The 19,401-nt window shown below is 37.3% G+C and overlaps 1 protein-coding gene across 1 annotated transcript in view; it reads left to right on the top strand.

Annotated features, from left to right (window-relative positions):
* ROBO1 (roundabout guidance receptor 1) overlaps window positions 1–19,401 on the top strand; it is a 452,203-nt gene that overhangs the window by 389,572 nt on the left and 43,230 nt on the right. The window contains exons 18-20 of the mRNA XM_069578675.1: window positions 5,993–6,190; window positions 11,662–11,704; window positions 19,183–19,337. Coding sequence (XP_069434776.1) covers window positions 5,993–6,190; window positions 11,662–11,704; window positions 19,183–19,337 — 396 coding nt within the window. The remainder of the gene's footprint in view (window positions 1–5,992; window positions 6,191–11,661; window positions 11,705–19,182; window positions 19,338–19,401) is intronic.

Below are 19,401 nucleotides of genomic sequence, written 5' to 3'. Positions count from 1 at the left end.
GTTAGAGGAATAAAAAATATGCAGAACACTTAGTTGCCACACTTCATTATAGAGACATACACATATAATTCAAAGTATCAAATGGTTACCAGTCAAATCTAAAAGAAACAACAACAAAAAAACAGCAACAAAATTGTAAATGGAAGGAGAAGAGAAAAGGTGTTAAGAGATGATAGTGAAATTTCATGATACTGAGAAGCATATAGTCAACTTTGTTCCTTCCAGGTCAGAAGTTAAGCATTAGTAGTATTTTATGCCAGTTGCTAAACTATGAAAAAGAATCAGATACATGAGTCTTCGTATATCACAAAGAAGTACATAGTATTGTTTCTTGTTGGTAATATTGATGACATCTTAGAAATTATCTCAGAACAAAATTAAGAAACATTCTACTTTGAATAAACTTTGTTGGCATACATAAGGAACCTTATATCCAATTTGGAAACTGTTGTTGATGTTCCACTGTCAAGATAATACTAGCTGCTGTACCAGATACACTTGCAGAATTTCTGTAAAGTAACATAGAGTCCACCTGAAGTCCAGTGATTGTAGACATGGAGAATCTCAGGCTGATGTGGCTTCCAAGGTTGACCCTGGGCCAGCAGAAAGGAAGACAAGAAACATACAGTGTGGGGCAAGGTTTAAATGGCACCGTGCCTGGAAATTGTGCATGTCGCTGCTGCACAGAGCTCAGTTTTGTGATTCCAAGCAGATGAATGGGAACACTGCAAAATTAAGACACTGACTAGGGAGTTACCCCCTGACAGCTATATGCTATGAGCGAACCATTCAGGCTTTAGTGGAGAGCTTGTCGCCTCTACTGCAGACATGGGCCAGAATTTAATTCTGACAATATCTTTTACCTTTAACGCTTTTTTTTTCAACAGATTATAATATGCACAACTTTTAAGTGATTAAAAAAAAAAGAAGTAGCTTCATGGTTTTATTTCTGGTTCATTTATTCCAAATTTTTAAGCAGTATAGAAAACAATTTTTTTAAAATTACTTGACTATTGCAGTGTATGGGAGAAAACAGTTTAAGGTATGGGAGAAAACGGTCTAAACATAGGTCTTTTTACTCAGATAGTTGCCTAGTTTTGTGAAAAGTTAGTATTAACTTACATTGTCATTTCATTTGTCTACTTTTAAAATTATATATGACTTCTAGTTCTGGGTTTTCAAAAATGACTTGGAAAAAAGGACCATGTGTAACTTTATTTATTTAAGATTTAAATCATAGGATTTAAGGATCAAATTGATTTTCTTGAAATTATAAATGTGTGCCAGTTTTCCATATCTTAATATAGCCTCAGCTGCAGTGAGACAAAGACTGAGATAGAGAAGGGCCATTTTAATTCATTAGTCACACTGCACTTTATTCTGTTAAGCCCATCTGGTCGCCTGCATGGAACCCCTCTTAGCTGTCTTCATAAAATCTGAAGCCACCCAACTTAACTTTGTGCAAATAGCCATGAAATCTATAAACCTAGCAGATACAAAGGGTGTATTAGAAATAAAAAGAATAGATCCACTTGGTGAACTTACAGAGGATGAAGTGCTCTTAGGATAACCATAGATAAAAGAGTCTGGAACATGAAATGAAACTTTCAGTCAAGAAACAGTTGAAGGCAGGCTGCTTGTGAAAATAGATTTTTCAGCCTTGACCCTATAGAATGAAATCTGGAATTCTGTTTAAGAAAAAGATAAATAAAAACACACCCATATACAACACGAGTAGCAATTTAGCCCTATATAGAAAAGACTATTTTCCTATGGTTGTTTCCTTAGCCTTGGAATGCTTTCTATTTTACCTGCCAGTGTCTTATCAGAAAGCAATATCTTTTAATAAGAAAAAAACTATTTTTTTTGTATTTGAGAAATATTATTCATAAACAATGAGTTATTCCAATTATTTTTCTGGAAAAAAAAGTTTTGGACTGGAAAAAATGTTTCTACTTTAAAGCAGGTGGTTTTAGCAGAACAATTTTAGAGTCAAATGATTTAACAATTGTAAGAAAGCACCAATTCTAATGAAATAGGCAAACACCTTCCTGTTTGACCAGGTGTTGTAGGGGAAGAACATTAAGAGTGCAGATACAGATAGTAAGTAATTCTTACAGATAGTAAGAATTCTGCCACTGGGCATCCTCAGCACTGGCATCACTTAGTGCCCACAAAGTAGGTTATTCCTTGATGATAGAGGAACAGCTTCCAGACTTTTATAGACTTTGCAAACTGCTCTGTGTGACGTGGTAAAATGGTGGGCTTGAGCCAGGAGTCTCATAGTAGGTTGAAACAAAAGTGTGAACTAAGTAAATTTCAATAGCCATAATTCCATTAGTCTTAAATTCTTGAATCAAAATAGCTAAGAGAAAATAGGAGACTTTTCCGCTATTCATGACACTTGATAATCTTGTCCATATTTAATGTTCTTATAGCTGTCTCTGGCCATGGTTCTTGTCTTAAAAGAAAGTTTTCTTTAAGGGTTCCATGGCAGTTCAGTGGTTAGAACTCGGCGCTGTCACTGCTGAGGGCCCGGGTTTAAGCCCTGGCTGGGGAACTAAGATCCCACAGGTCACATGGTGTGTGGCCAGAAACATAAAAATAAAAATTCCACTTTTTTTTTAAAGACTTTTTCATAGTTCCTTCAGTGATAACAAAATCTGTTTTTCATTGGTTCTTAATGATCCTGAATTTTTATAGACCCTTCTGAACATAGTTCCAAATAATGTGTTTCTGAGGTAGTTAAGCGTCTTAGACTATTCAAGGGTGGGGGAGAGGAGATACACACACACACACACACGCACACACACACACACAGTCCATGGGGCCGATACACATACACACACACACACAGTCCATGGGGCCGTAAAAGAGTCAGATACAACTTAGCAACTAAACAAGTCAATACTCCTCATTTGTATTCTTGGGGTAAAGTATTTCACTTTTTAGAAGTGTAATTTGTATTTTATCTCAGTTTGCACTGAAAATCCCATTGGTGAACTGCAGTTTTCTGGAGCAAAATATAGGAATTATGGGCTATTATCTTTGTTTTAAAATATATTCCAATGGTGAATGGAATTGTTTCCTTAATTTCTTTTTCTACTTTCTCATTATTCGTGTATAGGAATGCAAGGGATTTCTGTGTGTTGATTTTATATCCTGCAACTTTACTATATTCATTGATGAGCTCTAGTAATTTTCTGGTGGAGTCTTTAGGGTTTTCCATGTAGAGGATCATGTCATCTGCAAACAGTGAGAGTTTTACTTCTTCTTTTCCAATTTGGATTCCTTTTATTTCTTTTTCTGCTCTGATTGCTGTGGCCAAAACTTCCAGAACTATGTTGAATAGTAGCGGTGAAAGTGGACACCCTTGTCTTGTTCCTGACTTTAGGGGAAATGCTTTCAATTTTTCACCATTGAGGATAATGTTTGCTGTGGGTTTGTCATAGATAGCTTTTATTATGTTGAGGTATGTTCCTTCTATTCCTGCTTTCTGGAGAGTTTTTATCATAAATGGATGTTGAATTTTGTCAAAGGCCTTCTCTGCATCTATTGAGATAATCATATGGTTTTTATTTTTCAATTTGTTAATGTGGTGAATTACATTGATTGATTTGCGGATATTGAAGAATCCTTGCATCCCTGGGATAAAGCCCACTTGGTCATGGTGTATGATCTTTTTAATGTGTTGTTGGATTCTGATTGCTAGAATTTTGTTGAGGATTTTTGCATCTATGTTCATCAGAGATATTGGCCTGTAGTTTTCTTTTTTTGTGACATCTTTGTCAGGTTTTGGTATTAGGGTGATGGTGGCCTCATAGAATGAGTTTGGAAGTTTACCTTCCTCTGCAATTTTCTGGAAGAGTTTGAGTAGGATAGGTGTTAGCTCTTCTCGAAATTTTTGGTAGAATTCAGCTGTGAAGCCAATACTTAGGAATATATCTACCTAAAGAAACTAAAGACCTATATATAGAAAACTATAAAACACTGATGAAAGAAATCAAAGAGGACACTAATAGATGGAGAAATATACCATGTTCATGGATTGGAAGAATCAATATAGTGAAAATGAGTATACTACCCAAAGCAATTTACAAATTCAATGCAATCCCTATCAAGCTACCAGCCACATTTTTCACAGAACTAGAACAAATAATTTCAAGATTTGTATGGATATACAAAAAACCTCGAATAGCCAAAGCAATCTTGAGAAAGAAGAATGGAACTGGAGGAATCAACTTGCCTGACTTCAGGCTCTACTACAAAGCCACAGTCATCAAGACAGTATGGTACTGGCACAAAGACAGACATATAGATCAATGGAACAAAATAGAAAGCCCAGAGATAAATCCACACACATATGGACACCTTATCTTTGACAAAGGAGGCAAGAATATACAATGGAGTAAAGACAATCTCTTTAACAAGTGGTGCTGGGAAAACTGGTCAACCACTTGTAAAAGAATGAAACTAGATCACTTTCTAACACCGCACACAAAAATAAACTCAAAATGGATTAAAGATCTAAATGTAAGATCAGAAACTATAAAACTCCTAGAGGAGAACATAGGCAAAACACTCTCAGACATAAATCACAGCAGGATCCTCTATGATCCACCTCCCAGAATGCTGGAAATAAAAGCAAAAATAAACAAATGGGATCTAATTAAAATTAAAAGCTTCTGCACAACAAAGGAAAATATAAGCAAGGTGAAAAGACAGCCTTCTGAATGGGAGAAAATAATAGCTAATGAAGCAACTGACAAACAACTAATCTCAAAAATATACAAGCAACTTCTGCAGCTCAACTCCAGAAAAATAAACGACTCTATCAAAAAATGGGCCAAAGAACTAAATAGACATTTCTCCAAAGAAGACACACGGATGGCTAACAAACACATGAAAAGATGCTCAACATCACTCATTATTAGAGAAATACAAATCAAAACCACAATGAGGTACCACTTCACACCAGTCAGAATGGCTGCGATCCAAAAATCTGCAAGCAATAAATGCTGGAGAGGGTGTGGAAAAAAGGGAACCCTCCTACACTGTTGGTGGGAATGCAAACTAGTACAGCCACTATGGAGAACAGTGTGGAGATTCCTTAAAAAATTGCAAATAGAACTACCTTATGACCCAGCAATCCCACTTCTGGGCATACACACCGAGGAAACCAGAATTGAAAGAGACACATGTACCCCAATGTTCATCGCAGCACTGTTTATAATAGCCAGGACATGGAAACAACCTAGATGTCCATCAGCAGATGAATGGATAAGAAAGCTGTGGTACATATACACAATGGAGTATTACTCAGCGGTTAAAAAGAATTCATTTGAATCAGTTCTGATGAGATGGATGAAACTGGAGCCGATTATACAGAGTGAAGTAAGCCAGAAAGAAAAACACCAATACAGTATACTAACACATATATATGGAATTTAGGAAGATGGCAATGACGACCCTGTATGCAAGACAGGGAAAGAGATACAGATGTGTATAACGGACTTTTGGACTCAGAGGGAGAGGGAGAGGGTGGGATGATTTGGGAGAATGACATTCTAACATGTATACTATCATGTGAATTGAATCGCCAGTCTATGTCTGATGCAGGATGCAGCATGCTTGGGGCTGGTGCATGGGGATGACCCAGAAAGATGTTATGGGGAGGGAGGTGGGAGGGGGGTTCATGTTTGGGAATGCATGTAAGAATTAAAGATTTAAAAAATAAAAATAAAAATAAAAAAAAATAAAATATATTCCATAAAATTGTTGTGTTTGTTTTGAATTCAAATAAATAAAGTGAATATAATCTTGCCCCAAATCCCATGAACTCTTTTAATTGACAATGGTGCATGTTACAATGAAAAGCAGAAATTATTGTCCAAAAATTAACAACATAATGATGGCCACTTTACGTATATAAGCATGTGCTTATTGTCTACTGCGTTTTAAACCCCAATGAACCCAAAGATGGCTTTTTCAGATTCTCATGGAAACCCCGTGTCACCTGAGGACCAAGTCAGTCTTGCTCAGCAGATCTCAGACGTAGTGAAGCAGCCGGCATTCATTGCAGGAATCGGGGCTGCCTGTTGGATCATCCTTATGGTTTTTAGCATCTGGCTCTATCGACACCGAAAGAAGAGAAATGGGCTGGCTAGTACTTACGCGGGTATCAGAAAAGGTATTACCTTTCCTAAATTTTTCATGTTTTACATAACTCTTGTTTTCAATATATGACTCTAAGTTATCCTTGATTATATATCCTATATTATTATTTTAACATATAAAAATTTACAAAACTGCTTTTATTTTATTGGCAATGTCTAGGTATAAACTCCACTTGGATATCAGTACTACAATCAATTTCTTTAAAATATGTTTCACCAGGGTAGGTCTTCACTTGGTGGTGATACCATTCCCTTGTTCTCTTAGGGAATTACTTTATTGCTTTATATCCTGGAGAAAAATTTTTAATCTCCATGTCTCAGGAATTACAGATCCAAGCTTTGGACTGTCATACAACTTTAAAGGGAGCATCATTCCCCTTTGTGAAGCGAAAGAGATTATTTATAAATAATTGTATTTCTGATTATTTATAAAATAATTGTTTCTTAGTGAATATCGAATGCATGAATGAACAATGTGCTTCAGTTTGCAGAGAGAGAACACTTAGTACTTTTTTATTGTTATGTTTAAAGTTGCAGAGCTGACTACGTATATACTGTTGATGGACAACGATGATTTTGTTAAAAATGTATCTGCAGTTAAAGTTTATTTGGCTAAAGTTATTTATAATTTTATGGATGAGTCAAGTAAGCTGAAGGATTTGCAGACACTTTTTCCACATATTCTCAAAGTCTGCAGATTGGTGGTTCATATTTTTCATTTCCTGATGAGTTTTTTATCACTCTCAGACAGATAATCCTTGTCCCCTTCTCTCCTCAAATATCTTCATCAACTCTGGGCTATCAACAAGGTGATTGTAAGTTTTCAGCCCACAGGCCCACTTTATGTCTTTAGTCCAACTAAATTATTGACAGTGCTCCTTTGGGTCTCAAAATTGTCTTGGTTTTTGGATGACAGGGTATACATCCACCCTAGTTATAGGGTCTATAAGTCTAAGACAATACTTTTGCTGCAAAGCAGATTTTAAGAGGATGACTAGTAAATACCCACTCCCACCATCACACTCCTTAAAAAAAGAATTGTCTACATATTTCCTAAATGAACATTTCCCACGTGGCTTGGCCATGCCATTTCTCTGAGCATTGATATGGCAAAGTCAGAATTTGTTAGAGCTAGTTAGACCTTTTCTCAATGAAAAGTCCTACTTACTATCCCTCTGAGTTTGTGAAACAGTCTAAGATAGCAGTCTAAAATATTTGTGCTCTCGGTCACAAGGGGTCTTGGCAAGAAAGTCAACACAAATTCATCACCCACACCGTGGAAATCGATGAACGTGCCTCTGGCCCATGGCTCCACAGCAGTCTCCTTATGTACACACATTTGCCTTAGCATTATCATCCTTAAATATGTTTTTTTCAGATATGTGTCTTATGTCAATATTAAAACAAAAATGTCAGTATCCCTGCCTGTGAAATGGAAAATGGGGACTGAGAGGTTACTGCGAAGAGACTAAGTGCTCATCACACATTCAAAGAACAGTGTCAGGGCCACGCATTACCATATAAAACCTTTGCCCCAAAAATAAGGCAGAGCAGGGGTTTGTGGGTGTCTGTGTGTTGTGGAGCAGGGCACGGGCGGGCTGTTGGGCGTTGTGTTCTGAAATCCCATTTGAATGAGGAAAAGTGACTAATATCTAGATATAGAATCTTTTGAGTTTCTAGGAATTTTATAATTTTTATTACCATGAGTGTGATAGCTGTGCAGTTATAACAATGGAATGCTCTCTCTAGTTTTGAAACCTAAATATGTGACATGAAACCTTCTTCCCTTCTGAAATGTTTCTTTTCTCTTACTAATGCACTGTAAGCATGCTTGAAAATGCCTATGCGCTCTTTCTGCAAAACCTATTACACTAATATTGTCCTTTTAACTAGCTCGTGTTAAGCAGAAATCATAGAACATAATCACAAATGTAATTGGTGAGCATTTGATTCTGCTTTCCTCACTCTGCCTTTTTGGCACTTTTTCATATTTCTGGTTCTATGCAATTTTAAGAAGTGAATTCTGAAATCTTAAATTGACTGTGCCCGAAACAATGCTGGTCAGCCTAAGAAAAAATGAAGTGAAATATTTAAAAGAAATCCATGTGAAAGAGCCTACTGCCCTATGAAACATCAAGCCAGGGTTTGACTTTGGATAGTGAGCATTTTTAACATTTTCCCCCTACATTTATCTGTGGGTATTCCCTCTGCTTGTACCCTTTGTCCACATAGTGCACCAGCATCACTGGATAAAATGATTTATTTTATTACTGGAAGCTTTGAGAATTAAGTTGTCCTTTGGTGAACCAGCTGTAAAAATTTCATTTAGATGGACCTCTTTTCATCTCTTCTTCCATTCCTTAAACTGAGGTTAGCAGTTGGCTAGGAGTACTGACAAGGACCTTTCATTTTTTCCCTGTGTCCTTGTGATTGCAAATTAATGGTCAGGCACTCCATTCTTGCTTGAGTACCTTTACTTTCAAATGGATGTCTTTTATATTTTTTATGAGGACGAGTTACTGTTGCTCTGAATTTTTGATTGTAGCTAAATTACATTGACTCTCTGAAAAGACCTGACTGAAAGAAAACACAATAGAATTCTTAAGACAGAGACTGCTCTACAGCAAAAGAAGACAGTGTATAAACTGGATCCCCAGGCACTGAGAGTTTTGTGTTTTTTTTCCTTCCTAGTATACTTAGAGATGAAATGGTTTGGTAAGAAGTGACAGTTGTAAAGGATGCTATGGCATTCAAGTCTGCAACCCTAGTGCTCTAATCCTAAAGTAAATTTCTTATAGACATTCAAATATGAAGTGGAAAATACATTTTTGGCAGCTTTTTGATCCATGATAAGTAATCAGTATTCTAGTTTGTGTGTATTAAGGATTTCTTAAAAGCAAATTTGAGTCTTCAAGGAGTAATGTAGATTCTCTTGCTTTCTTTACCAGGGCAGTGTTTACTTTAAATTAATGTGAAGAGCTTGGGAAAAAAAAAAAGTCAGCCTCCTCCCTCTATGAAATGTCATAGAAATAACTCTGGTGTTATCCAACAGCCAGGAATGGGAGAAGATAGGACAAGTGGGGGAGGCAAGAATGCCACTTTTGAGGTCTGCAGTTCAATTTCAGGCATTATTGATTAGATTAAGATTTATAACTACAGAGAGTGAAGATTTTCAGAGGAGCATTATTGTTCTATTGTTTAGCTTTTCATGTGCTATTATTTTTAAATGCTCAGCCTACTTCTAGAAAGCTTCTAGGTATAAACTATAATAGCAGAATTAAAGTTAAAACCCCCTATATAGTCTGTCCATTCACAAATTTCTATGATGATAAAAAGGTAGCCATACACTCTTTATATTAAGGCATCAGGCATTGCTTGTCAGCGAAACAGTTCAGTTTTATGGTTTTTTTCATTCCAGTTTTTTCTTTGCTTGCTTTCTTCCTTCCTTCCCTTTTCTTTCTTCCTTTCTTTCTGTCTTCTTCCCTCCCTCCTTTTCTTTCGGTCTTTTTCCTTTCTTCTTCTTTCGGTCTTCTGTCTACTTTTCTTTCTGTCTTTATGTCATTTGCTCTCTCCTTCCCTCTCTCTGTATCACTGTCTCTCTCTAGGTGATGAATGCTCACGTGCACCTATTATATTAGTTAGTCCACTTTAATAAGCATTTACTTTCAGATTTCTAGATAAGGTTAGGCAAGACCCTGATAATACTTGTTTAAGAACCCATTATCCAGTGTTTGGAAGTGATTAATAGTAGAGGATTCCTGTTTGTACCAAAGCGGTGAGCCAAGTCTCCATTATTAAAAGCAGGGGTCATCCGCAGGCTAACCCAGCACAGTCCCCACCCCCCTCCCATCCTAGAATGTCAGATGCTTCGAAATGGTACCTGCAGAGACCCTCAGATTCGGTTTTATTCACTATCAGAGCGTCAGAACGACTGGCTTAGTTATTTACATTTGTTTTATGTTCAGCTGTCTGCTTGATTTATACTAATGTGATATGTTCCCTTTCTCTCTTCAGCTTAATAACTGGTTTATATTTTGTTTTGATTTTTCAGTCCCGTCTTTTACCTTCACACCAACAGGTATATATTTGCGCTTACCCTCCTCCTTTCCTTTGTTAGTTCGGCATGTGTTGTACTATTGTGTTGCTGTTTTTATTTCATTTTCTGCAGTAAGCTGGGGGGAAAGGACTTACGATGGAAACAGTACTTCATTTACTTATACCGGCATGCACTTGAAGTAGAAGCGGTTGGTGTTGCTCGTCATCCTTCAGTGCAGTTGTTTATTCATGATTCCACAATGCATCTGAGCCTTGTTTGCATGAGTTTCATTAGATAGGCAAACTGTTTCTACCCTCAGCATGATTTAACATGCTAATGATCAATTGATTATTTTAGACTTGGCAGTGCATTTTTTCCCCCTTAACTTAAGCTTTCTGGATTTCCAACAAAATTTTCTCTCCCAAGCAATTCTCTGTTCATAGAATCAACATTCTTAAAGGTAACCAAAATACACAGCACATTTGAAAGATAAAACTTTTCATTTTCCCTAAGTCCAAGTCCTAATATTCTGTTCTATTCAGTTTCTTTCAAAGAGGGTCCTCTTCTTTCACATCACCTTTAGTAAAAATGTACCTGTGGTCCTCCTTTCTCGGTTTTAATCCAGTTATTATAATCACTGGATGCAGTTATCTCTCCTTAACAGACTCCCAGTTTGGAGTTCTTCTAAGTAGCAAAATTTGGCAGCTTTTAGAAACACATTTGTTCTTAGAAAATGTGTCTGTATATACAGAAAAGCTTATATTTTAACCCCTTGACAACTATGTGCAAATCTTTTTTTGTCATGGCTAAATTTTATATCCATAACTTATTAAGCTGAGAATGCTTTCAGGGCCATTAAAATATATTTTCACTATGTATACATGTCTGATGAAAATATAATGAGAAATATTTTCTCAAACCATAATAAAACATAGGTCACATTAATTAATAGTCACAGCTTGGCATACAGCTTTGTCTGTGGAGAGAAAGGTTTATTTTCACGTTTATATCCGTCTTACTGGTACTCATATTTCTGGGGAAATGGTCTGGTAGGTTTTCATTTTCCAAAATGTAAGATTCCACTTATATAAAATCATGAAATTACATGATCTAATAATAAATTCAAGATAGAAATCTGAGAATGTGAATGTACAAATGTGTAATAGTTATTATGTTTAATAAGAGTATACTGAAGTTTGCTTCTCCTTAGTTTTCGAACTTGTTAACACATTAAGAAAATAAGAATAACATTTAATTCTATACCATCTTTAAAAAAAATACTAGTTGAATCAGAAATCTATTTCCTGTGATGAGTGTTTGCAATGCTTCTAAGTAGAAAGGGAGAAAGCATTCCATTCGAGAAAGATGCTCTTGAATGTCATAGCTTTTGATATATAAATGCAAGCATGTCTATTAATTGTTCCTTTTTGTTTTTTTGTAACATTCCAGTAACTTATCAGAGAGGAGGCGAAGCTGTGAGCAGTGGAGGGAGGTAATTATCTTGTTGGTTTTTAGATTCTAAGGGAACCTCCAGATATTTCTTCTTGTCTTGCTCGATGACATCACTTTCTTTGCTTAAAAGGTTTAACTTAAAGGTGAAATGTGTTTAAATCTTTAGAACTACTCCAAGAACTCCTCCATTTTTCTCTGCTTTAGAACCAAGCATGTTAACACACAAATGCAGTTGATTGGAGCTGGTGCATCTTAGGCAGTGAACACCAGAGGGAGCACTTTAACCAGAAAAGACAGACTTGCTGATTTAGCAAATCATTAAAAAGAGTTAAAGTAATTAAGTGATGGCATTTATGAAGATTAAGAAATATAGCTAGTTAACAGATACTATCAAACAAAAAGTGTTCATTTGGAAACCTGCTGAACACAGCACTGGCTCATAAGTTGTAGGTTATATCTGTTTGTTTGCTCTTGTTATAAATTCAACATAGTTCAGTCTCCATTCACAGGGAAATATGTTGAAATAAAAGGAGAATCTAGGTAGTTTGCTAACACGGAGATTTTTTTTTCCTCTCTAATTAAAATGAACCTCAATCCTACATTTATGACTTTTTGGTAATTATTATTCAGTGAACTTTAATATATTCACAGAGAAATCACAAATTGATGTGACAGTCGCCTGAAAGGGGCTGAAAGAAGGTATAAGTTACATGAGCCAAACATCAGAATTTTCTAAGATAATTCTTTCTTTTCAAAAACAGCAACTTCTAGCTTAGGAGGTAAGAAAAAAATTTTTTTTCGACCAAAACCATTTTATAATTCAAATTCAGTTAGCTTATTGAGTGCCCTGCTTTGTATAGTTAGATAATGTAGTTGCTCCTGGGAAAGATAAAAATGAAACATTATCCTTGAATCTGAAGAACATACCATCTGATGATAAAATTACTGAATTTAGTATCTGTCAAAATGTGATAAAAGAAAGAAGAAACATAAAACTGCTAACCATCTTTAGTAAAATGCTGTACAAATCTAACAGTAAGCACTAATCTCTTTTCTGGGAACTGCTGCTGGCTTCCTGTTTTCATACCTGTGAAACAAAGCTAGCCACTGAAAGACCCCACAGCAAGGGGGGTCTTCATAGGAATAAATCCACTTGATTCAGGAATTAAACCAGGGCATGTTTTTGCAACCAGGGAAATCCTATCTAAATCATAGCCTAGACATTCATGAAACAGCCTTTGGCATAAGAACATTCTCTCATGGATAAATCTGGAATGCCTGATGGTACCACCACCTCTCTGCACGTATATATTCATGGCTATAGACATCAGCTTTCTCATTAATCAGAGCATAGGAAAATGCTTATTGAGCATCTTCTGTGTGTTCTGCACCAGCCTCTGTGCATGGGCATGTGCACAGATGTGTTGTGTCTCTTACACACATACACACACAAACACATGTATAAAATGTGGTTTTATTTTACACATGTGTAAAGTATGGTTCCTGCTCAAAGGGAATTTAGAACCCAAGTAGACCAAATTATCAAGAAGGACATGGTGGGCAGGGATCTCTCATTACCAAATGATAGTTTCTTCAGCCAGACTGGACAATTACAAAGTTCCATTTGGAAAGCATCATCAAATAGAACTAACCTTTTGAATGTAAAAATAGTATAGCAGCGAAATGGATTTATTTTAAATACCAAATAGAAATAATCTTTTTACCAAATGACAAAAGATGCTAGAATGTTATAGAGGCAACAGTTGAATAAAGATATTAGAGTCAGGGCTCAAAATGGCAGTTGTATACACAATTTTAAATGTATTTATTCATCAACTCTATTTATTGAATACCTACAATGTGACAGGCACTAGTCTAGTTGTCGAGGCTGCTTCAGTGAGCAAAGTCAATACAAGTTCCTGTCCTTCTGAACCGTACATTTAGTGGGGGAGATAGAAGATTAATAATAAGCATTTTTTTAAAAGTCAGCTGTATAGTAGAAGCAGTTGGTGCTTTGGAAAAATAGAACAGGGTAAGCGGATCAGGAATGCCATGAGGAAGAGGTCTCACTAGCTATTTGGGAATGTGTGTGTGTTGTATGTGTGTTCCGTGATCCAGTTTACTAAGTATTTGTAAGTGTGTGTGTGTGTTCTCTGTATGTGTGTTCCATGAGCCAGTATAGTAAGACAATGAACAGTGAGCTGGACCCCTGTACTCCTCTTCTGATGTGTCCCTAAACACTGAATTCCCTCGGGCCTCTCAGGTTCTGTGAGCCCTCTGTGGACCTCCCACCACATCTGGTTTATGACACCTAAGTCGCAATGTCCTCATCCTCCCTCCTGCCCCTGTTACTGTATTTCCTTAATCCTCCCTTTTTCTCCTTTCACTGTCACTGTGTTGTTTCAGGTTCAATCTTCTGAACCTGATCTGTTACAAACATTCCCAGCAATCTTGCCTTCATCTGCCTTCATTAGCACTGTTTCCTGTTAATTCCCCTTGCCCAGTGGAGCCGGAATGCAATTTTGAAATACATATTGATCATGGCTCTGAGCCTCTGAAGATCCCATTTTTCAATAGAACCCACCATATTTAAAATAGCAAGTCCAAACTGGGCAATGCACATGAAGCCCACAACCTCCAGGGACTTGCAGCCCCCCATTCATACGTCTTGGTGCCACATGCTATAAGTCACTCTGTCAACTCATCTAACAGTCACCAATACTGCATTCTCTATATGTCCTTATTATATTAGCCTGGAATATGTCCCTCCTCCCCTTGTCAGTTTGCTGAGGTTCGCCTGCTGTGTCCTCCATGAACTCTTTGTTCTATATCAATACCACAGTTAAGCATCTAATGTGTGTGTGTGTGTGTGTGTTAGTTGCTCAGTCGTGTCCAACTCTTTGCAACCCCATGGGCTGTATCCCACCAGGCTTTCTCTGTCCATGGATTCTTCCAGGCAGGAATACTGGAGTGGGTTGCCATTCCCTTCTCCAAGCACCTGATATGAGGTAATACAATTATCTCTTGTTTATATCAGGGGTCAGCAAATTATGGCTCTGGGTCTGAATTTGGTGTGCCACCTGTTTTTGTAAGTAAAGATTTATTCAAATACAGCCGGACTCACTTGTTTACATGTTGCCCAAGACTGCTTTCCCACTAGAATAACAGAGCTGAGTAGTTGAAACAAAAAGTATATATCTCAAGAAGCCAAGATGTTTACCCTCTGAGCCTTTATAGAAATAGTTTACTAACTCCTGGCTTTAATGATTGTTTCCCACAATAGAATGTGAGATCCTAGGGTTAGAGTCAATGTGATTTATGAATTAATAATTGAATACATGAATTTTTGTAATGCAATAATGTACTTTATTAGATTAGATCCATAAATTCATTATATGAGTTATTGATCTTTAAAAATATCACCAAAAAGTATCTAAAGAAGAGTGGGATGGCTTACCAAATAAATAAATGTCAGATTTCAGTTCAGTCCTTGATGACTTGAGAGAAAGTTTTGGGCCCTGGACCTTGTCCTCTGATAAAGGAGAAGACTGAGAAAGAAGGAGAACCAGAGAGCTCTCTTGGTTCTCAAAAGTGTGAATTAGCTGTTCACAGAAAAGTGAAAATGAGGATTACGATTAAGCAAAGAAACCTCTTCTCAGCTTGAAAAGGACAAAGGACTTGCAATGTAATCCAGTGAGAATCATGTAAATATTAAATGACTATTTCTGTTCATTTGTTTTCCTTTTTTCAAATATCCCAGTCTCCAGTTCTGGGGTCATGGAGGGGTGGTTGGTGAAGCTAGTTAAAATCCAAACCACAGCACAGACCAGGAAAAAGCAGAGAAAGCCTGAAGAAGAGAGTAGGAAAGTCAGACTAACCAGATCAAGAATGCCAATAGCACGTTTCCTGGCCACAGAAGGTGAGAAGGAAGCAGAACTCAGGCCTTGCTTCTCTCTAAAGGACTGGCCACTTTCAGATCTATCCTTTGCTTCTTACTGGGCTTCAAAAATCTTCAGGATGTCGAAAGAAAGAGGAGACAGCCTATAGGCAGCCCTTGTTGCTAGGCCCCTTCTCTATTTTCCTCAGCTCCTGGACCCTCTAGTATTTTATTATATAGTTTAGGAGTTCAAATAGGTTTGTTTGGGCACGCGCATGTGCTTGTGTGTGTGCGTGTGTGTGTGCGCACGTGTGTGTGCATGTGTGTGTGCATGTGTGCATGTGTGCATGTGCGTGCGTGCACGTGCGTGTGCATGTGTTTGGAGTGAGTGAGTAGAATATCTGGAGTAGGAGGAGCAGAGGAATTGAATTTAAGTTCATTCGTCCTCTTTTGTGACACAAAACTGTCCCCTTAATATAAAATGGAAGTTAAATACAGTTTTTGCAAGCCCTAGTATCTTCCTTTCTTCAATAATACCTTTTTGAAGACAAGGAAGAAAGAGACAAAGTTCAGATGTATTAACATGAAAATATCACTAACATGAATATATGTGTATAATATAATTGTATTTACATATCTATAATATGGTAACATTATATATAATATGTTCAACACATATTAATCACTGTAACCAGCACTGTGTTTTGGTTCTGCTTCATTTCTTATTGTGGGATAGCTAAATCTGTCCCATACAGACTAGATCAGCTTCAATGCATAAAGATATCTTATGAGATTTTTAGTTTTTAAGGACGCTAACACCCTTATAAAAATAACTACAAATAACTTTGACTTGCTTAGAGGTCTCTGAAATATACATATGTCATTTTAAGATTCATTATGGGCCAGTAATCATGACTCAACCTTCTCCACTAAATAATTAGCATTCCAAACACAAGTCTGAACCGAATGCCAGGATGTGAATTGTTAATCCCACTTCCTGTTGGAAAACTTGATACATGTGAAAAATTCTTTCAGCCTCTGATGATATCAGAACATTTACTTTTAAAAGTGCTTTTCTGAGGGAATCATAGTAGCATAAAAATACCGTCTATTCCTTTTGAACCATGGAAGTCAAGCTGTGGAAAATTTTCACTTGACCCGTACTTCAAACATACTCTAATATTTCTAGTGTCAAATATGGAGATTTATTTTTAATAACTTCAAAAGTGATAACACAGTTGGTTTAGGTTTAAGACAAAATAAGAAAAGCTAAAGACGACTAGATGCAGACTTTCTGTAACCAACATCAATTTCCAAGGCTCCAGATATCTGTGATACAGCTTGCATTTAAATATTTTAAATTTTAACAGGTCAGCCACATCACTCTTCAAAGCATGTTTTTATCAACAGTTTTAACAGTGAATTTGTCCAGTTTTTACATTATTCTGAAGACTTCAGACATTTCCTCACTCTTCCTTTTATTAGGAATGTTTAAGAAGGCTAGGAGTTGGACATGACTGAGCGACTTACTTACACTTTTCACTTTCATGCCTTGGAGAAGGAAATGGCAACCCACTCCAGTGATCTTGCCTGGAGAGTCCCAGGGACGGGGGAGCTTGGTGGGCTGCCGTCTCTGGGGTCGCACAGAGTCGGACACGACCAAAGCGACTTAGCAACAGCAGCAGCAAGGGTTTTTAGGAATTTAATCACTCTTCAGTACATGTGTTTATAGCTTCCTGGTTTGCAGTGTCGATTCTCCAGACAACCTACCAGTATTTGAATCCCAACTCTGTCACTCACTCACTTTCTATACCCATCAGCACATTTCTTATCCTCTCTCAGGCAATTCCATTTCCTAATCTGTAAAATCTGGATAATAATAGTAACTACTCTGTAGATTATTAGAAGGAGTTAATAATATATATAAAGAAGTCAGTGCCTCACACATTATAAACAAAAGGTAAGTATTCATTTTTATTACAGATACGTGTATACACATGAATACATACATAGGTATCCAGTTATATGAATTATAAATCCATATTTTCATTTGAAGTGAATTGTTCCTCAAGTAATCATTATTTGCATCTTAAGTTTCCTTGTTTGACTGTATGTCAGAATGGAAACCATGACAGTGACTCTGATGGGCTTCCCAGTGGCACTAGGTGTAGAGAATCTGCCTGCCTGCACAGAAGACATAGGAGATGAGGGTTCCATCCCTTGGTCGGGAAGACACCCGGAAGGAAGCCATGGCAACCCGCTCCAGTATTCTTGCCTGGGGAATCCCATGCACAGAGGAGTCTGGGCTCCAGTAGGGGTTTCCAAGAGTCAGACACGACTGAGCGTGCACACACTCACACATTCCACACACACACAAGTTAAATGTCAGGTTCTTCCCAGCTAAATGAGAAGCATGGTTTTTACATTTTAACAAAGAAAATGAAACCATGAAGGAAATCTTTTCCGAATCTGCAGTGCCGGTCTGTTTCTTGTGGATCTGACAGTATTCCTGCATCATCACCTCTTTTGCTGAATTATCAGTTGGAATCAAGGTTGGAAGAGGACCTCAGGACTGCCACTGCTGAACTTATGTCTGTGTCTCTGGCACCGGTGGTTCAGGCTTCCCATTAATAACTGCTGATGTCCTTTGCATTCCTAGTACAGAGTGAAAGAGGATTAACATCTGTTGTTCCAAAAAAAAAAAACCATTAACACTCATATTTCTTACGGTGGACATCACTGTTTTACCAGATTTAATTCAGTAGCTTTCTTTTGTTTATATAGGGATTTATGGCATTTTACATTGTCGCCATCAGAAATTGTTGACAAGCTTACAGAACTGTGGACTGAAACACTGATGAGGCTCTCCACAAAATGTCACAGAGCCCAAGACGCACTCTCTCTGAGACATGGTTTTGGAGAAAAGTATGCAAATGTGCTTACTGTGAAGGTTCCTTTATCTAAGTAAAGAGCTTGTTCCATTTTTTAATGAAATTGTGAGAAGAATTTAATGGGTTTTTTAATGGGTCAAAAACTAAGAAATGCAAACTCTCTTAACTCGAGTATTCTGTAAGCTATTAAAATACTGAAAAATACAAGTATCCACCTTTTTAGAATCTTCCCTGGTGGCTCAGAGCTTGAAGCGTCTGCCTCCAATGCAGGAGACCTGGGTTCAATCCCTGGGTCGGGAAGATCCCCTGGAGAAGGAAATGGCAATCCACTCCAGTATTCTTGCCTGGAGAATCCCATGGACGGAGAAGCCTAGTAGGTTACAGTCCACAGGGTCGCAAAGAGTCAGACACGACTGAGCAACTTCACCTCACCTCACCTCACCTCACCTTTTTAGAGTCCTTGTTTGGTTTTTAGTCTATGACTGAAGAAGCAGTAAAGCATTAGAAACTACAGTGTTTTAAGTCTCTGCCTGTTTACAGTGTAATGGCTATATAAACTGAGGTGTGTCTCAGAACATTACATTTTACTTGCCTTGTCTATAAAATAAAAAGAATGATAATATCTTTCAGCATAATTGACCAAATTATTTGTAAGGATAATAAGATGAAGAATGGGTTGGAATTCGGAATAGGCAATGTTATTTGCTACTTATATAACACTTGCTTTTATACATGTTTTTTTTTCTTTAGGCCAGGACTTCTCAACATCAGTGAACCTGCCACACAGCCATGGCTGGCAGACACATGGCCTAACACTGGGAACAATCACAACGACTGCTCCATCAATTGCTGCACGGCAGGCAATGGGAACAGTGACAGCAACTTGACCACGTATAGTCGCCCAGGTTAGAGGCACAGAGATAGCTTGATACACAAGCTCGGCATTGTTAGGAACAGGCCATGAGGAGA

The sequence above is a fragment of the Ovis canadensis genome, chromosome 1 (genome assembly GCF_042477335.2).
Source record: "Ovis canadensis isolate MfBH-ARS-UI-01 breed Bighorn chromosome 1, ARS-UI_OviCan_v2, whole genome shotgun sequence".
Lineage (NCBI taxonomy): Eukaryota > Metazoa > Chordata > Mammalia > Artiodactyla > Bovidae > Ovis > Ovis canadensis.
Note: the sequence above shows the minus strand (reverse complement) of the source record. Positions and strands in the feature narration are given on the sequence as shown.